The sequence below is a fragment of the Salmo salar genome, chromosome 22, assembly GCF_965601325.2.
Source record: "Salmo salar chromosome 22, fSalSal1, whole genome shotgun sequence".
Lineage (NCBI taxonomy): Eukaryota > Metazoa > Chordata > Actinopteri > Salmoniformes > Salmonidae > Salmo > Salmo salar.
The window spans coordinates 5,790,088-5,813,561 of NC_138312.1; the positions used below are offsets into that span (position 1 = coordinate 5,790,088).

The window sequence follows — 23,474 nt, forward strand, 5'->3', positions numbered from 1 at the left end:
ACGATGGAGCGACCATGCCTTTAAGTAGCGTTACTTAGCTAAGTTTTAATGGGCGTCCAAGTCGAGCTCACGTGAAACTCACCATCTAATAAAATAAATAAAGTCACATACTCTGATGTTAGCTCGATATTTCATGCACTGGCTAAACTCAGGACTGAATCACATTGTCATTAGGATCACATTGTGGACAGTCAAGAATGAATAATCAAATCAACAACTCCAATCTGAACTGATAATAAAGCTAGAATGAATCATCTTAATAAACTCCTGTTCATGCCTAAACCATTATGACTATGAAGTTACAAATGTAGTCAGACACAGTCACTGAATAAAATGTAGTTCCAAGGGAACATCGCAGCAAAGCATTGGAGAGAAAATGAGTCACTTGCTTTTCAGCACATGCAACAGGTGATGGGATATGCCAATGAACGCAAAGAGCAAGTGGTGTGCATTGAAGATCCATGGCTGGCAGCAAGCCCTGATGGCATTTTAGACAAAACAGCAATGCTAAACTGTCCAGTGACCCCCCCCACAACACCCCCTCAAGGAAGCCCTCGCAGCCAAAAACCTTGACATTAAAGTGCAGGATGGACTGCACCCAAAGGAGACCAGAGGTTACAAGTACAGATGGCCATGTATTGCCTGGGGCTGCAGTCAGCCGAACTTGTTATTTGGGCACAATCAGAGCACATTGAATTGGAGGCTCCATTTCAAATCAAAATCAAATCAAATGTATTTGTCACATACACATGGTTAGCAGGTGTTAATGCAAGTGTAGCGAAATGCTTGAGCTTCTAGTTCCGACCATGCAGTAATATCTAACAAGTAATCTTTGTCAACACCCACATCAGGAGGCTCAGAACTTCTAAACTCAGCAAAAAAAGAAATGTCCCCCTTTCAGGACCCTGTCTTTCAAAGATAATTCGTAAAAATCCAAATAACTACACTGTAAAGGGTTTAAACACAGTTTCTCATGCATGTTCAATGAACCATAAACAATGAATGAACATGCACCTGTGGAACGGTCGTTAAGACACTAACAGCTTACAGACGGTAGGCAATTAAGGTCACAGTTATGAAATCTTAGGACACTAAAGAGGCCTTTCTACTGACTCTGAAAAACACCAAAAGAAAGATGCCCAGGGTCCCTGCTCATCTGTGTGAACGTGCCTTAGGCACGCTGCAAGGAGGCATGAGGACTGCAGATGTGGCCAGGGCAATAAATTGCAATGTCCATACTGTGAGACTCCTAAGACAGCGCTACAGGGAGACAGCTGATCGTCCTCGCAGTGGCAGACCATGTGTAATACCTGCACAGCATCGGTACATCACACCTGCGGGACAGGTGCAGGATGGCACCAACAACTGCCCGAGTTACACCAGGAATGCACAATCCCTCCATCAGTGCTCAGACTGTCCGCATTAGGCTCAGAGAGGCTGGACTGAAGGCTTGTAGGCCTGTTGTTAGGCAGGTCCTCACCAGACATCACCGGCAACAACGTTGCCTATGGGCACAAACCCACCGTCGCTGGACCAGACAGGACTGTCAAAAAGTGCTCTTCACTGACGAGTCGCGGTTTAGTCTCACCAGGGGTGATGGTCGGATTCGGGTTTATTGTCGAAGGAATGAGCGTTACACCGAGGTCTTTACTCTGGAGCGGGATCGATTTGGAGGTGGAGGGTCCGTCATGGTCTGGGACGGTGTGTCACAGCACCATCGGACTGAGCTTGTTGTTATTGCAGGCAATCTTAACGCTGTGCATTACAGGGAAGACATCCTCCTCCCTTATGTGGTACCCTTCCTGAAGTCTTATCCAGACATGACCCTCCAGCATGACAATGCCACCAGCCATACTGCTCGTTCTGTGCGTGATTTCCTGCAAGACAGGAATGTCAGTGTTCTGCCATGGCCAGCAAAGAGCCCGGGTCTCAAACCCATTGAGCACATCTGGGACCTGTTGGATCGGAGGGTGAGGGCTAGGGCCATTCCCCCCAGAAATCCGGGAACTTGCAGGTACCTTGGTGGACGAGTGGGGTAACATCTCACAGCAAGAACTGGCAAATCTGGTGCAGTCCATGAGGAGATGCACTGCAGTACTTAATGCAGCTGGTGGCCACACCAGATACCGACTGTTACTTTTGACCCCCCCCTTTGTTCAGGGACACATTATTCCATTTCTGTTAGTCACATGTCTGTGGAACCTGTTCAGTTTATGTCTGTTGTTGAATCTTGTTCATACAAATATTTACACGTTAAATAAAACGCAGTTGAAAATGAGAGGACGTTTCTTTATTTGCTGAGTTTACTTCCAACATATGCTGCCAAAGTTGGTACATGACTTTATGAAGTGAAGGCTGCAGGTATGCAACGGACACCTGGACATTGCTCACAGGCATTAGATAGAACTGCAATGAATAGAAGCCGAGGTGATACCTTACTGTAGATGTCAGAGAGGAATGTGTGTTCTATGTTATATTTCAATGATCTGCATGGTTTTCTCCAACACACACTTAAGAGCAGTACTCATAAAATCATATCTCAATGCACTTAAAGATTCAGTCAAATATTCAAACAATTTATTTCAAATGTATCTCTAACTTCTAAAAACATTCTGTACAGTAATTGAAGTCCTGACTGATTAATATTTAGTCTCCCTCTCTCGCTCTCAGCATGGGAGCATGAGCCCATGCTGTTGTAAGGTATGTCACAAGGGTTAAAAAAAACTGACAGAGGGAAGACTGGCGTAGAATCTGGTGTTATCTTCATTGTTCAAAACACGTTCTGATTGCCATCTTTTTTGCTTCCTCTTTTACCTTTCTTTTGAGCACCATCAGTGGTCTGTCGATGGCTCACCTAAAACAGAATAATGAAAGAATAAAACATCTTTGAATATGCCTAACTCCAATAAGTTGTAGTCATTTCAAATTGCAGATGAATTTAAACCTCTACTGTCTTTACTTTGTGGATCTGCCTGACTCCTCATTATCTAGGATGTCAAAATTGTAGTGCAAGTTCCTACATGCATTTCATATACATTGAATCTACAGATAGCTGCTGTACACTTTGTTGCCAAAGATTTTAAAAATCTAAACAAACAATGAACGCAAACATTACACATAGTAAAATGGCACAGAGTTTTCATATTAAACCATCTTTGGTAATGGGGTAAAATCGGTTAAGTGCTTCATATGCGAAACCCTGCTTAGTTACTACAAGTTAGTTAATCTAGCTAACTAATGTTGGATGCTAAAAACAACGTTAGCTTGTATAGCTAAGTTAGCTAGCAAGCTAGCAAACTGTATTGAATAGATTTGCCGTATTTCAGACATTGCTAATAACGCTTGTCATACAAGCTAGGTAGATTTTAAATGAATTGTGTACTAGTGAGCTTACCTGAAATGAAGTGAGTGCTGCAGACCTGCTATGATTTTTTGGCTCCCAAGCCTCCATTCAGTCTGCAGTGACCCAAGCTCATCGCCGTTCCTCGTTTTTTGGAAATCTGAATCTCTGATAAGGCATTTTTGCCTGACATCACAACACAACTAACAGAACAGCAACTACCAAAGTTGGTCTGATCATTTTACTTGTTCGGTTGTGATGGATACTGACTTATAAACTTGAAATATCCTTAATCATGTCACTAAGCAAGAGGGGGGAATGCAGAACATTTACATTCTGTCAGAGCATGTTATTGTTAGACATCAGGTATCCTATGGAAAGGAGAAGGGCCACAGTCTGGTACAAGTCAACAGGTCAGATGAAGTGAGAAAGAACAGACATCACTAAAGTCCTGTCTAGCAACAGATGTATTGGCTGTTCAGATGTTTAAGGAGACTCAGCATAGGAGGAAGGTTTAAATACCAGTGCTCGTGTGAATAGGTTTTTGTCTCTTCAGCTGTTTGACCCATTGGGTAAATAAACCTGTTTTATTACAATAAACCTAGTTGGATGTTTATTTATTTAGAACCTGAGTAAAAACTAACACGTGGTTCCGTGTGGCTCAGTTGGTAGAGCATGGTACATGGTGTTTGCAATGCCAGGGTTGTGGGTTCGATTCCCACGGGGCACCAGTAAGGGGAAAAAAGAAAAAAAAATGTATGAAATGTATTCACTACTGTAAGTCGCTCTGGATAAGAGCGTCTGCTAAATGACTAAAATGTAAAATGTAACAGTTGGAAGCGTAGCAGGCTAGTAATAAGAAGAACAACAAGTTTCCGGAGAGGAAGTCATCAGGGGTCCCACAATTATTTAGAAAGTAAGTGTGCATTCCATTATAACGGTATATAGCTGCCGTTTCCATTACATGTCGCAATGTTTTTTTTTTGCGACATTGCTTTTGTTGAATAAACCTGAGTCAGTGGAAACCTGCCTAATGATATTCAATTGCATTTGTTATTGAAGATAAGTTATACATGCCTTATGAGCTTAATCCCAAATCTAAGGCTGTGTTACTCCATTGTTTCTTTTTGTTGTCATTTGTAAACAGATGTAAAGCTCCAAAATGTGTTTAAAAATATGATGCATGTCGATCTCATTGATTTTCAGTCCTGCATCCATAGCCCCGTCTATGAATAGGTCTACAGTGTTTGAGAGTGGTTACATTTCCCCAGCCCCATTAGTCAGCTTACAAAATAAAGTGGTAGAGTAATGCTATTCATAGTCTGCTGTCCATTGTGACGTAGGCATGCGTGTTGATAAAAAAAAATAAAAAATGAGGCTCACAAATAGCTGATAAATGGGCAGGCGGACTGTCACGGCCATGCAGCCTAAGCTTTAGTGGGGTTTGTGTGTGTGGGTCTGTGTGTGTGTACCGAGTTGTCTTCATCCTCCTGGTCCTGTTCTCTCTGCTCGGCCTCCACTTTCTTCAGTTTAATTTCCATGGCATCTGTGATCAGAGCTCTGAGGATGCTGCTGGGCTTAGCAGCCTTAATGAACGGATGCTGCAGGAGGACAAACACACAATGTACAAACACACAGTTGAGCCAACATCCAGTGTTTACCCCAAAAGTTTTGCATTGTCGGTAGTGCAGTGCACAGCAACACGTCTTTGAATTAATCTCGCCCTGAAATCGCCTAGAGAGAAAAAAAAAAGAATAACCGAGACCATCCAGGTGATCTATCGTAACAAACACGTGTTTAGAAGAACAGGGGCAAGAATGTTGCTCTTGCAACAAAAAAAAAAAACTGTTTGAGGGAGCAAACTAGCCATTACATTTTTCAATCGACAGGATTGAGTGATTTGTTTCATTTTTTTATTTTTTTGAGGTCCATGGAAAAGAGGCATTTATAATGTTTTTAACCAGAGTTTAAAGCAATGCAACCGCGAGTTGCAGTTTTACTCAGAAATGGCCTCAGATAATGTGCTATCCCATCTAAAATATTAATGGTTAGTTTGCTCATGCAAAATGTAATCCAGAGAGGACAAATAGGAAATTAACAGACAGAAAAAGAGGAAGAGAGAGATAGAGAGAGGAGAGAAACTGACGTAATAGGCTGAGTAAGGTAGTTTTGGTATGGGTGCCAGAGGGGACAGTGGCTTCGCCCCATATGGTCATTGTGCACTACTTTTGGCTGTCAAAAGTAGTGCACTATATAGGGAAAAGGGAGGCATTTGAGATGCAGAACGTGTCGGTAAGATGGGGTCTTCTACCTGTAGAAGCTGTGTGGCAGTGGCTCTGTTCTCTGGGTTCTTCACCAGACACTGGGAGACAAATTCTTGGAACAGCTCCGACCACAAGTCTGGGTTTCGGAACGTCGGTGGCGGATTGGTAGGAATCATAAATATGGCCTATAAACGAAGCAATATAACAGACAGAACAGAAACAAAGTCACATACGGGGACAATTTAACAACACAAAATCACATTTCAAGTCGTCTCTGTTTTCACCACTATACTCAGATTGGTTTTAGAGGGGTTGAAGCCTGAGACTGAGAAGTCTTTGACAAGTTCAATCACTAACAAAACCAGATCTGTACACGTTAACAATAGGCTCACCCTCATAGGGTGGATGTCTGCATAGGGAGGCTTTCCCTCTGCCATTTCTATGGCTGTGATGCCCAGGGACCAAATGTCTGCCACACAGTTATAACCAATCTCCTGGATCACCTCAGGGGCCATCCAGAATGGAGTGCCAATCACTGTGTTTCGCTTGGCCATGGTATCCTGAAAAACAGACAAGTAGTAGACATGATTTACTAATTATATTTGTACATGATATTTGGAGAACATTATGAAAAATATACACCTCATGGCATCCTGGTCAGTCCTTGATTCCTTGACCATGATTTTCCTTCTATCCACAAACAATTTAGCTATATTAACTAAAAAGCAGGATGTTAAAAGGGACTACAGTATGGCACAGAAGACCAAAACTCCTATTTTAAAGGTAAATAAAAAAGTTAGTTGAAGAGTAGCATCTTTTGGTTGGGCCCAGTCCAGATCAAAAAGGCATCAACTGATGAGACCACTAGACAAGACTCGCCAGCTTTCAGCACGTTCAAGCAAGATGACGTATACATGTAAAACTATTTCCATTGGTTGAGCAGATGCGTCTTGTTTCCGAACCTCTCCCCAAGATTTGACATGGTGAATCTTGGGAGACAAAAACAGTCAATGTTGCAGGTGTAATTTGATAGTTCAGATCAAATCAAACCAAGGGGTTAAATTAACATCCTTGATCAGCGGTATCAAACATAATTCCTGGAGAGCCCTGGGTCTGCTGGTTTTTGATATTTCCTTTTAATTAACCTCCAATTAAGACCTAGAAAACCAGGTGAAGGGAGTTCCTAAGTAATTAATGAACTTAATTGATCAATCAAGTGCAAGGGAGGAGCAAAACACACAGACACTCAGCCCTCCAGGAACTGAGTTTGACACCCCCGTCCTAGATCAAACATTAATCTCGTTAACTTATGACTCAATGGCTGCGTTTAGACATGCTGACAAGTTCTGATATTTTTTTCACTAATTGGTGTTTTAACCAATCAGATCAGTTCTGAAAAATATGTGATTGGTCAAAACACCACAGTGGAAAAAGATCGGAATTGGGTTGCTTGTGTAAACGCAGCCCATGATCTGCACCAGCTATCAGCTGATGAATTCCTTACGGTCAGCTGTCCCGCCACCCCAAAATCAGCCAGCTTGGCCTGGCCCTCTGCGTTTAGCAGGATATTCCCTGCCTTGATGTCTCTGTGGATCTTCCTCATAAAGTGCAGGTACTCCAGTCCCTTCAGTGTGGACTGCACTATGGTGGCGATCTCATCCTCTGTTAGCTACAACAGACACGGGAGGCAAGAGACACTATAAGACATAATTCTACTTATTTTAGGGCAACCATTTCCACTACTGATTGCATATGCTCAGCAGTCAAAATAACCATTTTAAAATGTACAGCAAGCAGAAATTAATCCAAAACAATTAATACATTTTTGTAATGTTAATTTAAAATCTGTACAAATAATGACGACATAGTTAAAATAATCAGGTCTAAAATAATTGGCACCATCAATAAAGATCAGCAAAAAAGACTACACATTATATATATCGGCCCTTAATATTCAGTCAGATTGGAAATGTTGGATGTAGCATGTTACCGTTTTGTTGCGCAGGCGAATGATGTCAGAGACAGAGCCAGCTGCGCAGTACTCCATTACAATCCACAAGTCACTGTTCTTAAAGTAACTTCCGTAGTACCTCACAACATGGGGACTGAGGATGCAAAAGAGCCTAATGAGTTTGCCTATTTCTGGTACCTTGTCTATATTACACTAATCATATAAACCATATGTTCTACTCTTCTTCTGTTGACAAATAATGTTACCAACACAGCAACAGATTATTCGATCTGATGACACAGAGGCAAGTCAGGCAAGCAGAGGAGGTAGAGTGAAGGGTGCCTCACCTGTTACACTGTTGCATGATGGAGATCTCTTTGATGATCTCCTGCAGGTCAGACTCCACAGGGACCTGCTTGATGGCCACAATCTCCCCAGTCTCTTTATAGTTGGCCTTAAATACACTGCCATAGGACCTGCATATAAAACAGGTGTGAAAACATTATTTAATATCTTTATCTTGGCTACTACTGAATGAGTCAACTCGTGAAACGCTCCTCAAATAGTATACCTTCAGTGAGAGGGCTGTGTGGTCATAGGGCCAACATGGTAAGTGGTTTGTTTGAGCGGTAAATAGATTAACTTCACTGGGGTTGGGGGCAGCATTCAGAATTTTAGATGAAAAGCGTGCCCAAATTAAACTGCCTGCTACTCTGGCCCAGAAGCTAGGATATGCATATAATTAGTAGATTTGGATAGAAAACTAAAGTTTCCAAAACTGTTAAAATAATGTCTGTGAGTATAACAGAACTGATATGGCAGGCGAAAACCTGAGGAAAATCCATCCAGGAATTACTATTATTTTGAAAGGATGTTTTTCCATTGAAAGCCTATCCACCATACAAAGACTTAGGACCCAGTTCATGCTTTCTATGGCTTCTTCTACATGTGGCCAGCCTTTAGGTATTGTTTCAGGCTTTTACTCTGAAAAATGAGGGAGATAGAGCACTTTCAATGAGTGGACAGTGGAAATTTCCAGACATGAGTCCAGCGCGTGATCGGGAGCGTGCCTTTCTTGTTTCTCCTTTTCTATTGACGAAGCTTTTGTCCGGTTGAAATATTATTGATTATTTATGACAAAAACAACCTGAGGATTGATTTTAAACATCGTTTGACATGTTTCTACTAACTTTTATTGTACTTCATTGACTTTTCATCTAGATGTTGAGCGCCTATTGTGCCTTTGGATTACTAAACTAAATGCACCAACAAAAGAGGTTTTTGGACATAAAGAGGGACATTATCGAACAAAACGAACATTTATTGTCTAACATGGAGACCTGGGAGTGCCACCAGATGAAGATCATCAAAGGTAAGTGATTAATTTTAACGCTATTTCTGACTTTTGTGACACCTCTCCTTGGTTGGAAAATGGCTGTATGGTTTTCTGTGGCTAGGCGCTGACCTAACATAATCGCGTGGTGTGCTTTCGCCGTATAGCCTTTTTGAAATCTGACACAGCGGCTGGACTAACAAGACGTTTATCTTTAATCCTATGTTTAACCTGTTGGGGATAGGGGGCAGTATTTGCACGGCCAGATAAAAAAAACGTACCCGATTTAATCTGGTTACTTCTCCTGCCCAGTAACAAGAATATGCATATAATTATTGGCTTTGGATAGAAAACACCCTAAAGTTTCTAAAACTGTTTGAATGGTGTCTGTGTATAACAGAACTCATATGGCAGGCAAAAACCTGAGAAGATTCCTTACAGGAAGTGGCCTGTCTGACAAGTTCTTGTTCTTCTTGGCTCTGTTTATTGAAAACTGAGGATCTTTGCTGTAACGTGACACTTCCTATGGCTCCCATAGGCTCTCAGAACCCGGGAAAAAGCTGAATGATGTAATTCCAGCCTCTAGCTGAAAAACATTAGCGCGTTTGGATAGTGGCCGGTCAGAGTAGCATCAGACTGAGGCTCGTGCACGAGTCGACCCCATGTTTTATTTTCTTTCGTCTTTGAACGTAAACACGCTTTCCCGGTCGGAATATTATCGCTTTTTTTACGAGAAAAATGGCATAAAAATTGATTTTAAACAGCGGTTGACATGCTTCGAAGTACGGTAATGGAATATTTAGAATTTTTTTGTCACGAAATGCATCGTGCGCGTCACCCTTCTTTACCATTCGGATAGTGTCTTGAACGCACGAACAAAACAGAGGATATTTGAACATAACTATGGATTATTTTGAACCAAATCAACATTTGTTATTGAAGTAGAAGTCCTGGGAGTGCATTCTGACGAAGAACAGCAAAGGTAATAACATTTTTCTTATAGTAAATCTGACTTTGGTGAGTGCTAAACTTGCTGGGTGTCTAAATAGCTAGCCCTGTGATGCCGGGCTATCTACTTAGAATATTGCAAAATGTGCTTTCACCGAAAAGCTATTTTAAAATCGGACATATCGAGTGCATAGAGGAGTTCTGTGTCTATAATTCTTAAAATAATTGTTATGTCTTTTGTGAACGTTTATCGTGAGTAATTTAGTAAATTCACCGGAAGGCGGGGGGTATGCTAGTTCCGAACGTCACATGCTAATGTAAAAAGCTGTTTTTTGATATAAATATTAACTTGATTGAACAAAACATGCATGTATTGTATAACATAATGTCCTAGGGTTGTCATCTGATGAAGATCATCAAAGGTCAGTGCTGCATTTAGCTGTGGTTTGGGTTTATGTGACATTATATGCTAGCTTGAAAAATGGGTGTCTGATTATTTCTGGCTGGGTACTCTGCTGACATAATCTAATGTTTTGCTTTCATTGTTAACCTGTTATGGCTAGGGGGCAGTATTTTCACGGCTGGATAAAAAACGTACCCGATTTAATCTGGTTACTACTCCTGCCCAGTAACTAGAATATGCATATAATTATTGGCTTTGGATAGAAAACACCCTAAAGTTTCTAAAACTGTTTGAATGGTGTCTGTGAGTATAACAGAACTCATATGGCAGGCAAAAACCTGAGAACATTTCATGCAGGAAGTGGCCTGTCTGACAAGGTGTCGTTCTTCTTGTCTCTGTTTATTGAAGAGTGAGGATCTTAGCTGTCCCGTGACACTTCCTACGGCTGCCATAGGCTCTCAGAAGGCGGCAAAAAGCGGAATCGTGGCTTTGCAGGCTCTGGCTGAAACAAAGTAGCGCGTTTGGGTAGTGGCTGGTTACAGTACTGTGAGACTCAGGCTCGTGCCCGCGTCGACCGAAAGGTTTGTTTTCATTCCTCTGTTTAGCTAAATGGACATTCCCGGTCGGAATATTATCGCTTTTTTACGAGAAAAATTGATTTTAAACAGCGGTTGACATGCTTCGAAGTACGGTAATGGAATATTTAGATTTTTTTTGTCACGAATTGCGCCATGCGCACGACCCTTCTTTACCATTCGGATAGTGTCTGGGACGCACGAACAAAATGCCGCTATTCGGATATAACGATGGATTATTTTGGACCAAACCAACATTTGTTATTGAAGTAGCAGTCCTGGGAGTGCATTCTGACGAAGACAACAAAAGGTAATCAAACTTTTATAATAGTAAATCTGATATTGGTAAGTGCTAAACTTGCCGGGTGTCTAAATAGCTAGCCCGTGATGCCTGGGCTATGTACTTAGAATATTGCAAAATGTGCATATCGAGTGCATAGAGGAGTAATGTATCTATAATTCTTAAAATAATTGTTATGCTTTTTGTGAACGTTTATCGTGAGTAATTTAGTAAAATGTTAGCGAATTCCCCGGAAGTTTGCTAGTTCTGAACGTCACATGCTAATGTAAAAAGCTGGCTTTTGATATAAATATGAACTTGATTGAACAAAACATGCATGTATTGTATAACATAATGTCCTAGGGTTGTCATCTGATGAAGATCATCAAAGGTGAGTGCTGCATTTAGCTGTCTTCTGGGTTTTGGTGACATTATATGCTGGCTTGAAAAATGGGTGTCTGATTATTTCTGGCTTGGTACTCTGCTGACATAATCTAATGTTTTGCTTTCGTTGTAAAGCCTTTTTGAAATCGGACAGTGTGGTTAGATTAACGAGAGTCTTGTCTTTAAATGGCTGTAAAATAGTCATATGTTTGAGAAATTGAAGTAATAGGATTTTTAAGGTTTTGAAAATCGCGCCACATGCTGGCAGTGGCTGTTACGTAGGTGGGACGCAAGCGTCCCACCTAGCCCATAGAGGTTAAAATGGTGTAAAATAGTCATATGTTTGAGAAATTGAAGTAATAGCATTTCTAAGGTATTTGAATAACGCGCCACGGGATTCAACTGGCTGTTGAGTAGGGGGGACGATTTCGTCCCGCCGACCCTAGAGAGGTTAAATATCAGTGCTTGTGTGAAAATGTTTGTGTCTAATGCAGCTGTATTGATCCTCTTGGAAGAATAAACTTGGTTGAGCTTTCATAGTGTCCATAGGTTTTAATTTTCAGAATAAAAACTCTAACAGTTGGCGCTACGAGCAGGGTTCACCACGATTTGTAGTTAAACCAGAGTCCAGATCAGTGGAGCTGGAGCTGGCAACAAACATGGTAGACACAGTTCCTACACCTGTTTCCACTCAGTTTGACATCTTGGGGAGATGAGAATCGTAGGCTGAACAATTATAGGATACGGACCTAGAAAGCCTGAGTTTATTCAGTAGGCCCATTGTGTAACGACCGGTCGTAAATATCTGGTGTAGGGTAGGTTCCATAAGGACAGGTCCCGAATAGAGGTTTTCCTCTGCAAGATCCAGGTAAAAAAATCAGGTGTAGGGTGGGTTCCTTTAAGGACAGGTCCCAAGTAGAGGTTTTCCTCTGCGAGGTCCATGAGAGACAATACAGTATAGGATAGGTCCCTAGTGGGGGTATTCCCCTGCGAGATCTGTAAAAGGGACAAAAGTCCCAGCTGCAGTGACAGTGAGTTTTAGGAAGACGAGAGTTCTTGCAGCTAGTGAGTAAAACATATTATTTTATTTTTTTTTATGGAAAAATAAGATATTCGAACACTGTTTGAGTTACGTGTAGTAGCAATACGGAGAGAGGTTGGTTTATGCCCTATGGGGAGGGGGAACCATGAAAGATTGTGGAAAATAGGAAGACAAGTGTGAATAATTTTGGTAATGTGGGTTATCAACAACAGTGATATTTGAGGTGCAATACTGGAATAAGACATGAAGTAATCCGTATTCTCCAGTAATACATTTGCAGACGCTATAGTATTGGTTCTAATACAAGGTATTAAGTGCCGTGACCAATTAATAGGCACAAATACCATAACTACTCTCCGGGGAAGTGGGTAGCGCTACCTTGGAAAATAGTTAATAGGCGTTTTAAAGACGGGAGTGAAGAAATCTAAAACAACCTGGACACCGTCGGGAGAGGTTTGGGAGTAATTACTATTGATGTGGCGACAGACAGCCCCGATTTTCCCTGTAAAGAGACTGTTCTCTCTACTACCGAATGGCAAGCAGCACCAAGTCTAGGACCAAAATGCTTCTCAACAGTTTTTACCCCCAAGCTATAAGACTCCTGAACAGGTAATCAAATGGCTACCCGGACTATTTGCATTGTGTGTGTTCCACTCCCCCAACCCCACTTTATGCTACTACTACTACTACTACTACTACTACTCTGTTTATCATAAATGCATAGTCACTTTAACTATACACTCATGTACATACTCCCTCAATTAGCCCGACTAACCGGTGCCCCCGCACATTGGCTACCCGGACTATCTGCATTGTGTCCCGCCACCCACAAACCACTCTTTTATTCTACTGCTACTCTCTGTTTATCATATATGCAAAGTCACTTTAACCATACCTACATGTACATACTACCTCAATCAGCCCGACAAACCGGTGTCTGTATATAGCCTCGCTACTATTATAGCCTCGCTGCTGTTATTTTCACTGTCTCTTTTACTGTTGTTTTTATTTCTCTACTTATCTATTGTTCACCTAATACCTTTTTTTTTTACTTAAAAATTACACTGTTGGTTAGAGCCTGTAAGTAAGCACTTCACTAAGGTCTACAGTCGTGGCCAAAAGTTTTGAGAATGACACAAATATTCATTTTCACAAAGTCTGTTGCCTTAGTTTGTATGATGGCAATTTTGCATATACTCCAGAATGTTTTGAAGAGCGATCAGATGAATTGCAAAGTCCCTCTTTGCCATGCAAATTAACTGAATCCCAACAAAAACATTTCCACTGCATTTCAGCCCTGCCACAAAAGGACCAGCTGACATCATGTCAGTGATTCTCTCGTTAACACAGTGGCGAGTGTTGACGAGGACAAGGCTGGACATCACTCTGTTATGCTGATTGAGTTTGAATAACAGACTGGACGCTTTAAAAGGAGGGTGGTGCTTGGAATCATTGTTCTTCCTCTGTCAACACGTGCCGTCATCATTGCTTTGCACAAAAAGGGCTTCACAGGCGAGGATATTGCTGCCAGTAAGATTGCACCTAAATCAGCCATTTATCGGATCAACAACAACTTCAAGGAGAGCGGTTCAAATGATGTGAAGAAGGCTTCAGGGCGCCCAAGAAAGTCCAGCAAGGGCCACGACCATCTCCTAAAGTTGATTCAGCTGCGAGATCGGGGCACCACCAGTACAGAGCTTGCTCAGGAATGGCAGCAGGCAGGTGTGAGTGCATCTGCATGCACAATGAGGCAAAGACTTTTGGAGGATGGCCTGGTGTCAAGAAGGGCAGCAAAGAAGCCACTTCTCTCCAGGAAAAACATCAGGGACAGACTGATATTCTGCAAAAGGTACAGGGATTGGACTACTGAGGACTGGGGTAAAGTAATTTTCTCTGATGAATCCCCTTTCTGATTGTTTGGGGCATCCGGAAGAAAGCTTGTCATGCCAACAGTAAAGCATCCTGAGACCATTCAGCTGTGGATAAAGAATGGTACCAACACATCCTCTGAGAGCAACTTGTCCCAACCATCCAGGAACAGTTTGGTGATGAACAATCACCTTTTCCAGCATGATGGAGCACCTTGCCATAAGGCAAAAGTGATAACTAAGTGGCTCAGGGAACAAAACATCAATATTTTGGGTCCATGGCCAGGAAACTCCCCAGACCTTAATCTCATTGAGAACTTGTGGTCAATCCTCAAAGAGGCGGGTGGACAAACAAAAACCCACAAATTCTGACAACTCCAAGCATTGATTATGCAAGAATGGGCTGCCATCAGTCAGGATGTGGCCCAGAAGTTAATTGACAACATGCCAGGGCGGATTGCAGAGGTCTTGAAAAGGAAGGGTCAACACTGCAAATATTGACTCTTTGCATCAACTTCATGTAATTGTCAATGAAGGCCTTTGGCACTTGTGAAATGCTTGTAATTATACTTCAGTATTCCATAGTAACCTCTGACAAAAATATCTAAAGACACTGAAGCAGCAAACCTTGTGGAAATTAATATTTGTGTCATTCTCAAAACTTTTGGCCACGACTGTACACCTGTTGTATTCGGCGCAAGTGACAACTTTTCATTTTAGGTATCAAATCAACATTTTTTTTTTTGTTAGTTCATGAACATTGTGTTGCGGTGGTTATGGAGAATCGTACCTGCTAAATAAAGGATACATAGACAATGGGGGGATTAAAACAAATATTTTATGATTGGAGTAAGGAAAGCGGATTTACCATTATCATGTTTGGTTTATAATTAATACTTGTGGATTGCTAATTAAAATGTAGCATAGTGAATGTTAACGAAATGTACACTTTCTTTTCCAGGAGAGGGGGTTTCATTATCTCCCGTTGGAATGTCCCCGGAGACTGTGGTCTAGGGGAGAGCAGTTAGTTATATTTGGCAGTTTTAAGTATGAAAGTATCTGGATTAGACCATAAACGGCGTTCCCAGATTAGTAAAGCCTGTTCATGTGTTTTTGACCTACGGTTTACCACACACACAAACATAATTTACCGGTTGTGAATATGCGTTAGTGGTGTCGATAACGTGGGATTTATTTAGTGGGGTCTTTCCAATTTGGTTTTAAAATTGGGTATGCAGAAGTATGGAAATGTTTGAAATATTAAAAGGGTTTCTGAAGGACAGGGAAAGAAAAGGGAGAGGAAATATTTAATGGTGTCGAATGCCCTTCAACCTGACTTTCTGGTGAGGCCTGATCAATCTCACTAGAAATGATTGAAACAGCTGGGATTTAATTATACAATGAATGAGAAACACCAGTCTCTATTCTACCATTACTTAACCTCTTGACGGTCGCCTAGGATAGGGGGCGCTACAGCGATTTTTGAAAAACATTCGAGCCCATTTTAAAACGGCCTCCTACTCAAACTCAGAAGCTAGGATATGCATATAATTACTACTTGTGGATAGAAAACACCCTAAAGTTTCTAAAACTGTTTGAATGGTGTCTGTGAGTATAACAGAACTCATATGGCAGTCAAAACTCCGAGACCGATCTTAACAGGATGTGGAATTCTGAATTGCGGACTCAACTTCAGCCCCTTGCCTATAAATCACACCGTGAGCAATGGTTCATTGAGCACTTCCTATTGCTTCCACTAGATGTCCCCAGTCTTTACAAAGTGATTTGAGCCTACTACTGTGAAAACTGAATGAATGAGACGCAGTGGAACGTGGTCACATGAGGAGGGCCATCACCATTATGACGCCGGCGCCCCTGGCTACCCTCCCCTTTCGAAACGTTTTGAAACACAATGCAATCGTCCCCCTTGAATCTTATTGGAGCTCTGGTTGAAAAAGGCCCTAAAGATTTATGTTATACAACGTTTGACATGTTTGAACGAACCTACATTTAAAAAAAAATGCATTTTGTGAGAGAGAAGTCCCACAGCCGACGGAAGTTTTGGAGCAGCCTTCAGAACGCGCTAACAAGAACAAGCTATTGGGACGTAAAGGATTAACTTTTTCGAACGAAAATACATTTGTTGTGGACCTGGGTTTCCTGGAAGTGCCTAAGGATGAAGATAATCAAAGGTAAGGGATTATTGACAATAGTATACAAGAGTAGATTTGATATACGATTGTTCCAAGATGGCGCTGACCTGTAACGGTAGCCTATTTTTCTGAGTATCGCATCCCCTTTTATCGCAAAGGTGAACCCAGTTATTTTTAAATCTGGCATTACAGGTGCTTTCAAGAGATATTCATCTATAAATCTTAGAATGACAATATTACATTTTAAAAATGTTTCCGAATAGTAATTTAGTAAATTGTAGCGCTGTTTCACCGGATGCATTTGAGGGAAAATAGTTAGTCAACGTCACACGCCGATGTAAAATGCTGTTTTTATATATAAATATGAACTTTATCGAACAAAAGAATGCATGTATTGTGTAACATGATGTCCTAGGTGTGTCATCTGATGAAGATTGTCAAAGGTTAGTGCTGCATTTAGCTGTTTTTTGGTTATTTGTGATGCATGTGGTTGGTCGGAAAATGGCTATGTGGCTACTTTTACGATATACTCCTCTAACATAATCTAATGTTTTGCTTTTGCTGTAAAGCCTTTTTGAAATCGGACAACGTGGTTCGATTCAGGAGAGGTGTATCTATAAAACAATATAACATAGTCCTATATTTGGAAAAAAATATATATTAAATTTTGTTATGCTAATGGCGATAGGATTTTTCGCTGGATGGAGCCCGACCAGGGGTTAATGAGACAACTTTTGATAACTCTATAAGGAAATATTAGTTTATTTTTGATTTAACATATTGTTTTTGAATCACGATGTGAATCATGGGTTCAAAGGGGAAATTACCAGTTCCCAGGGCCCTGGTCCTTGGGTAAATATACAAATGTATTTTGTTCAGTCTGCATATAGAAGGAAAAATATATGTTAATAAGGGATGACAGTTACTCCAAATGGATTATGATATGTGTATTGCTGATTTCATTTTTGTCTTTGTTTCGATACAAATTTCACCAGATTGGGTCTACTGGAGTGTGGGATTCCCCGATGGGTTAGGGTGCTAACTTCCTGATCTGGTAACTCTTCCGAGAGGTCGCCAGTAAAATACAGGAGTATGAACTAATTTTGAAAGTGGTTTCAAACAGTAACAGTATGTTATGCTCTTTGACGTTTGTCGTAGAGATAATGTTAAGAAATTGGGAATGTAATAATTTGTCATATAGTCAATGCTTGTCTGGATTTCCTGAAACAGAAATGATTTGAACTAAAGTGTTGTTTTGATCATAGAAGGTAACGTCAGATGGTGTCTGAATGCATGTAGGAATAATTTGGCCACAAACAGTGTGTGTTTGTGGTCAAAGGGCGACAAAGGCGTTCAATGCGACAGTGATTTTTAACACTTCTGAGTCCAAGCCATTAACCTGGGTACCGGCAGCAGGAGTGCACCAGAGTCCTGAGACCGCGCATGTGGAGTGAGCGCGGAGAGAGATAATACACATCTCTCATGTTCCTGGGTGCTGGTGGGAGAAATGGACCAGAGAGGATGGTGATAGCGGCTCAGGTGAGAGACTCGTGTACGTGGGAAAAACGGATGAATTTATTTGGATATTGAAATCGGGACAGTATCAAGGGCCATCAAATGGAACAGGCAAGAGTTACATGTGCCGTTGGGAAGATGAACTGTAACGCTATCTGAAGAAAACAGGCTAGAATGATAAGTGAGGGAGAAGGGGAGGGGGTGGTCTACACACTGCAAACAATTTAGACTAAGTATGCACTGAGATACCGATCTTTCATTAACAGTGTTGGATTCGGGGTAAACTTTGAACATTGAGATATTAAAGACATGATAGATCCGACGCATAGTATATAAAGGAGCGAGAAGTTAATTGTTCTCTGTAGTAAGACAGAGTGGCTGTGGAATGTGCTGGGTGGGCGGAAGGGAGTCATGGGAATGCGATAGGTGATACGAGAGACCATCTGTGGATTAGGCGAAGGAGGGGTTGAGGTCAAGTCAGATCCCCTGAAGGGAGAAATAATGGTTTATTATCCTGTTACTCTCTTCCTGTCGAACCATAAGATGCGAGGTTTGGATAGGAGGGGTGTCGAAAGTTGAGTATATATATATATACACACACATACACTTGTGATGATGGGAACATGTCTGTCTGAATTACAGCTGTAATGACCATTTGGGAAGAATTCAACTTGGTTAAGCTTCTCTAGTGTCCGTGAGTTATTTACTCTGAAAAATTAGAACCTAACTCCAGGCCACTTGCGACAAGAAAACAGGGAGAAAGGGGAGCTGTAATGAGAAGAGTTCTTACCGGCAATAAAAGTTTATAAATGTACATTCTAACAGGGATGATGTGTGCTAAATTGAGAAGCTTGAAAATCGAGTCAGAAAATTAAGCAAAGTAAGCACTAAGGATTGTCATTCAGAATTTGGGTTGGATAATTTCTAAAATATTTAAGTTATAATTCGGATACAGCAAGAGTGAGTTGCTTTCAAATGGTGCGGGGTGGGGGCATTGCTCAAATTTATTAGGCCTAAGGAGGATCTAGAAACCTTATCTTTAAGTATCCTCCGGCAGGGAGGTTATTAGAGAATTTACTGGATGATAGCTTGGGTCAACCATGGGTTTTTCATTTTCTTTTGTTTTTCCATGTCATCATAATTGTAATGTTAAATCACATCAATACATATAGATTGCTGGATGATACGGTACAATTAATTGCACAAGGCTCATAGTCTGTTTGCGATAACACCCAAGGATGAAAATGAAGGCGAGGGCATGGAGACCAGCGTCACATGGGTATAGAACGTAACGGATGGACGGTTCTTTCCCTAGTTTTAGTCACATCAACGGGGGAGGTGAAATTATTAAACATACTTTTTTCCCCCTCTTTCCTTTTCAAGTCAACATGTTTTTAGGTTTTGTGGAACATAAGAGTGATCATTGTTCTAGAGGAGGGACTGATGTATATTGACTAATTGATTTGAGGATGTTTTAGTATGTTTATAACTTTATAAGTACATTAGGAGTAGTGACCATTGTGTTATGGGTTAGGTAGAATAATATATGTGCGAATGTATCTGTAGCAGAGGGCGAGGTACACATGAGGCCATTGGTTGAGACAGAACGTTAACATAGGTCTGTTAAGTGGGATGGAATGTGATTGTGGTGGAGATCTGTGGGGGATCATAAATTAAGGTTGTGGTGATAGAGGTATATCATTCCCTTAGACTATGTATATTGTTACAGGAAATAGCTCGAAGGAGAGGGAGGACAGCTAACTCTGCAATATTGGGACTATGAAGTTAAATTGAAAGTTACACGTACCCAGATCATGGTGAGAGTAGTGTTGAGATAAGTGTTGGCATTTCAGACACCATGGTAAACTTTCAAGAAACCTGTGAGTTTTGTTAGGTTGGATATTCTTCCAAATCATTGAAATTGCTTTGCCAATTTCTAACAGCCGGCGAACACTTGACAGATTACATGCATTAGGTATTCTCACGGCAGTCGCTGTTGGGACAGTAATTGAAAGAGGCTATAGTCATGGGCCATGTTACTAGTAGCAAGGGGTTACTTTTGTTGGGTTCTGAGAATGACTTTTTTTTTTTTTTTTTAACCTTTATTTAACCAGGTAGGCTAGTTGAGAACAAGTTCTCATTTGCAACTGCGACCTGGCCAAGATAAAGCGTAGTAACACATACAACAACAGACTTACACATGGAATAAACAAAACATACAGTCAATCATACACTACAACAAAAGAAAACAAAAAGTCTATATACAGTGAGTGCAAATGAGGTAAGTTAAGGCAATAAATAGGCCATGGTGGCGAAGTAATTATAATATAGCAATTAAAACACTGGAATGGGAGATGTGCAGAAGATTAATGTGCAAGTAGAGATACTGGGGTGCAAAGGAGCAAGATAAATAAATAAATACAGTATGGGGATGAGGTAGGTAGATAGATGGGATGTTTACAGATGGGCTATGTACAGGTGCAGTGATCTGTGAGCTGCTCTGACAGCTGGTGCTTAAAACTAGTGAGGGAGATTATGAGTCTTCAGCTTCAGAGATTTTTGCAGTTCGTTCCAGTCATTGGCAGCAGAGAACTGGAAGGAAAGACGACCAAAGGAGGAATTGGCTTTGGGGGTGAACAGTGAGATATACCTGCGGGAGCGCGTGCTACAAGTGGGTGCTGCTATGGTGACCAGTGAGCTGAGATAAGGCGGGGCTTTACCTAGCAGAGACTTGTAGATAACCTGTAGCCAGTGGGTTTGGCGACGAGTATGAAGTGAGGGCCAACCAACGAGAGCGTACAGGTCGCAATGGTGGGAAGTGTATGGGGCTTTGGGGACAAAAAGGATGGCACTGTGATAGATTGCATCCAGTTTGTTGAGTAGACTGTTGGAGGCTATTTTATAGATGACATCACCGAAGTCGAGGATCGGTAGGATGGTCAGTTTTACGAGGGTGTGTTTGGCAGCATGAGTGAAGGATGCTTTGTTGCGATATAGGAAGCCGATTCTAGATTTAATTTTGGATTGGAGATGCTTAATGTGAGTCTGGAAGGAGAGTTTACAGTCTAACCAGACACCTAGGTATTTGTAGTTGTCCACGTATTCTAAGTCAGAGCCGTCCAGAGTAGTGATGCTGGACGGGCGAGCAGGTGCGGGCAGTGATCGATTGAATAGCAATCATTTAGTTTTACCTGCGTTTAAGAGCAGTTTGGAGGCCACGGAAGGAGAGTCGTATGGCATTGAAGCTCGTCTGGAGGTTAGTTGACACAGTGTCCAAAGAGGGGCCAGAAGTATACAGAATGGTGTCGTCTGCGTAGAGGTGGATCAGAGAATCACCAGCAGCAAGAGCAACATCATTGATGTACACAGAGAAGAGAGTCGGCCCGAGAATTGAGCCCTGTGGCTCAAATACACTTATGTCACTGAGGGAGTGCTGAGGTTTAGAGGGTCTACACCAGAAGTTAAGGGTTATAGGAGGAAGGTATATAGTGGGTGCAACTAAGCTTGGAATGTGTTGAGTGCAGGGAAGCGATTACATGTGGCAGGCATTGATAAGGGGAGAGAGCCATGGATTAGTGATGGAGGGGGGTTGAGGTCAGGTCACCTTAAGGGAGAAAAAAAGTTTATGGTCTGTATCACTTAGTGTCCTGCCTAGCAGTAAAGAACAATGTTTGTGTAGAAGGAGACTCAGTCTATGAGAAATAGTTAAATATCAGTGCTTGTGTGAAAATGTCTTTGTCTGATGCAGCTGTTTTGAATAAACTTGGTTAAGCTTTCATAGTGTCCGTAGAATTTTTTACTCTGAGAATTAAATCCTAACACTTTAGTAGCATTGTTGGGATATCAGTTTATGAGGACTCACGCCACATGGATTGGTAACTGTGAGACCGATGGGAGAACCTGTTGCTCTTATACAAATTAGAGTTATACAAATGAGTGATTTGGCTATAAGGGGGGAGTCTATGTATGTTGTCAGGACGTGACCCATGCATCGCAGTGTGTATATCCTCAGGTGAAAGCAGCACATGAGGACCAGGAGATAACCGAGGGCATGGGCTGAATTCTGGAGATTGAGTGTACATCAAGATACACCAGGCGGGGGTGTTGGGACAGTGTTGGTCTGGTCCACACACAGTACTCCTTATAGCACCTGCAGTGGTAAAGTTCGTCATGTCTCTCCTCTGGGGGTTCACAGTTCTCACATGAAGTGAGGTCCAGCTGCATAATGGGTGAGCTTGAAAACGCCATGACAGAGGAAGCGGAGCTAAAGAGAGAGAGAGACTAGATTCCACTGTAGACATGCAAATAGGTTGGGTCTGGGAGCTACTTTATACATCACAGTTGGGTTAGCTGCTGTATTGGTTAATGCATCACATGAAAAGGATAGATGTTGGGGTAATCGTACTCTAAACAACATTTTGGAGGCATTGATGTGAAACTCTATACAGTGCCGAGTTACCTCAAGAGGATGTCGCGTTGATTAGGGATAAGCACTTGTCTCAGGTAAGGTGCCTATCAGGTGGCAAAGAAGGAGATGGGGAGCAAAGTGAGAATGACATGGCTTGGGGACACCTCTTGGATCCGGTGGTCTAACGGTGAAGACTGGGCCAAAGCATAAGGCGGCTTTTTAGGGCTTTCATTGTTGCCGAACTCAGTAGAAAAGTATTCTGAAGGCATAGTCAGGTGAATAGAGAATGAGAATTGTCATGTTATTAAACTTTGGGTTTGCATGCATATATAATTATGCATAGCTTACCACATTGTTAATACCGTTATGTTTTGTGTTTCTCGATGCGTTGCAAGTCTTGTGCTATAATTCTCTTAGGAACCAGAAGGAGAACGTTGAACTGGGAGAAGTCAACGGATCCAGTGGACACGTTATTATCAGTGTTCTATGAGAGATGGAAATAAGATTGTGTGATCATAGAACAGAGGCCATAAGTCTCTGAGTTTGTAAACCTCGCTGTGAATGTTATGTTTATTTTGCGTTCATGTTTTATTATCACTGTTTGTCCATTTATAAGTAATTTCCAAGTTTATGTACAGTTGAATTCGGAAGTTTACATACACCTTAGCCAAATACATTTAAACTAAGTCTTTCACAATTCCTGACATTTAATCATAGTAAGAATTCCCTGTCTTAGGTCAGTTAGGATCACTACTTTATTTTAAGAATGTGAAATGTCAGAATAATAGTAAAGAGAATTATTTATTTCAGCTTTTATTTCTTTCATCACATTCCCAGTGGGTCAGAAGTTGACATACACTCAATTAGTATTTGGTAGCATTGCCTTTAAATTGTTTAACTTGGGTCAAACGTTTTGGGTAGCCTTCCACAAGCTTCCCACAATAAGTTGGGTGAATTTTGGCCCATTCCTCCTGACAGAGCTGGTGTAACGGAGTCAGGTTTGTAGGCCT

At 41.4% G+C, this 23,474-nt stretch overlaps 1 protein-coding gene across 1 annotated transcript in view; it reads right to left on the reverse strand.

Moving 5' to 3' along the window:
- The window catches only part of stk4 (Serine/threonine-protein kinase 4), a 74,764-nt gene that overhangs the window by 40,554 nt on the left and 10,736 nt on the right, over positions 1 to 23,474 (reverse strand). The window contains 6 exon segments of the mRNA NM_001173614.1: positions 4,813 to 4,941; positions 5,652 to 5,789; positions 5,997 to 6,164; positions 7,109 to 7,273; positions 7,595 to 7,709; positions 7,903 to 8,031. Of these exon segments, the coding sequence (NP_001167085.1) occupies positions 4,813 to 4,941; positions 5,652 to 5,789; positions 5,997 to 6,164; positions 7,109 to 7,273; positions 7,595 to 7,709; positions 7,903 to 8,031 (844 nt within the window).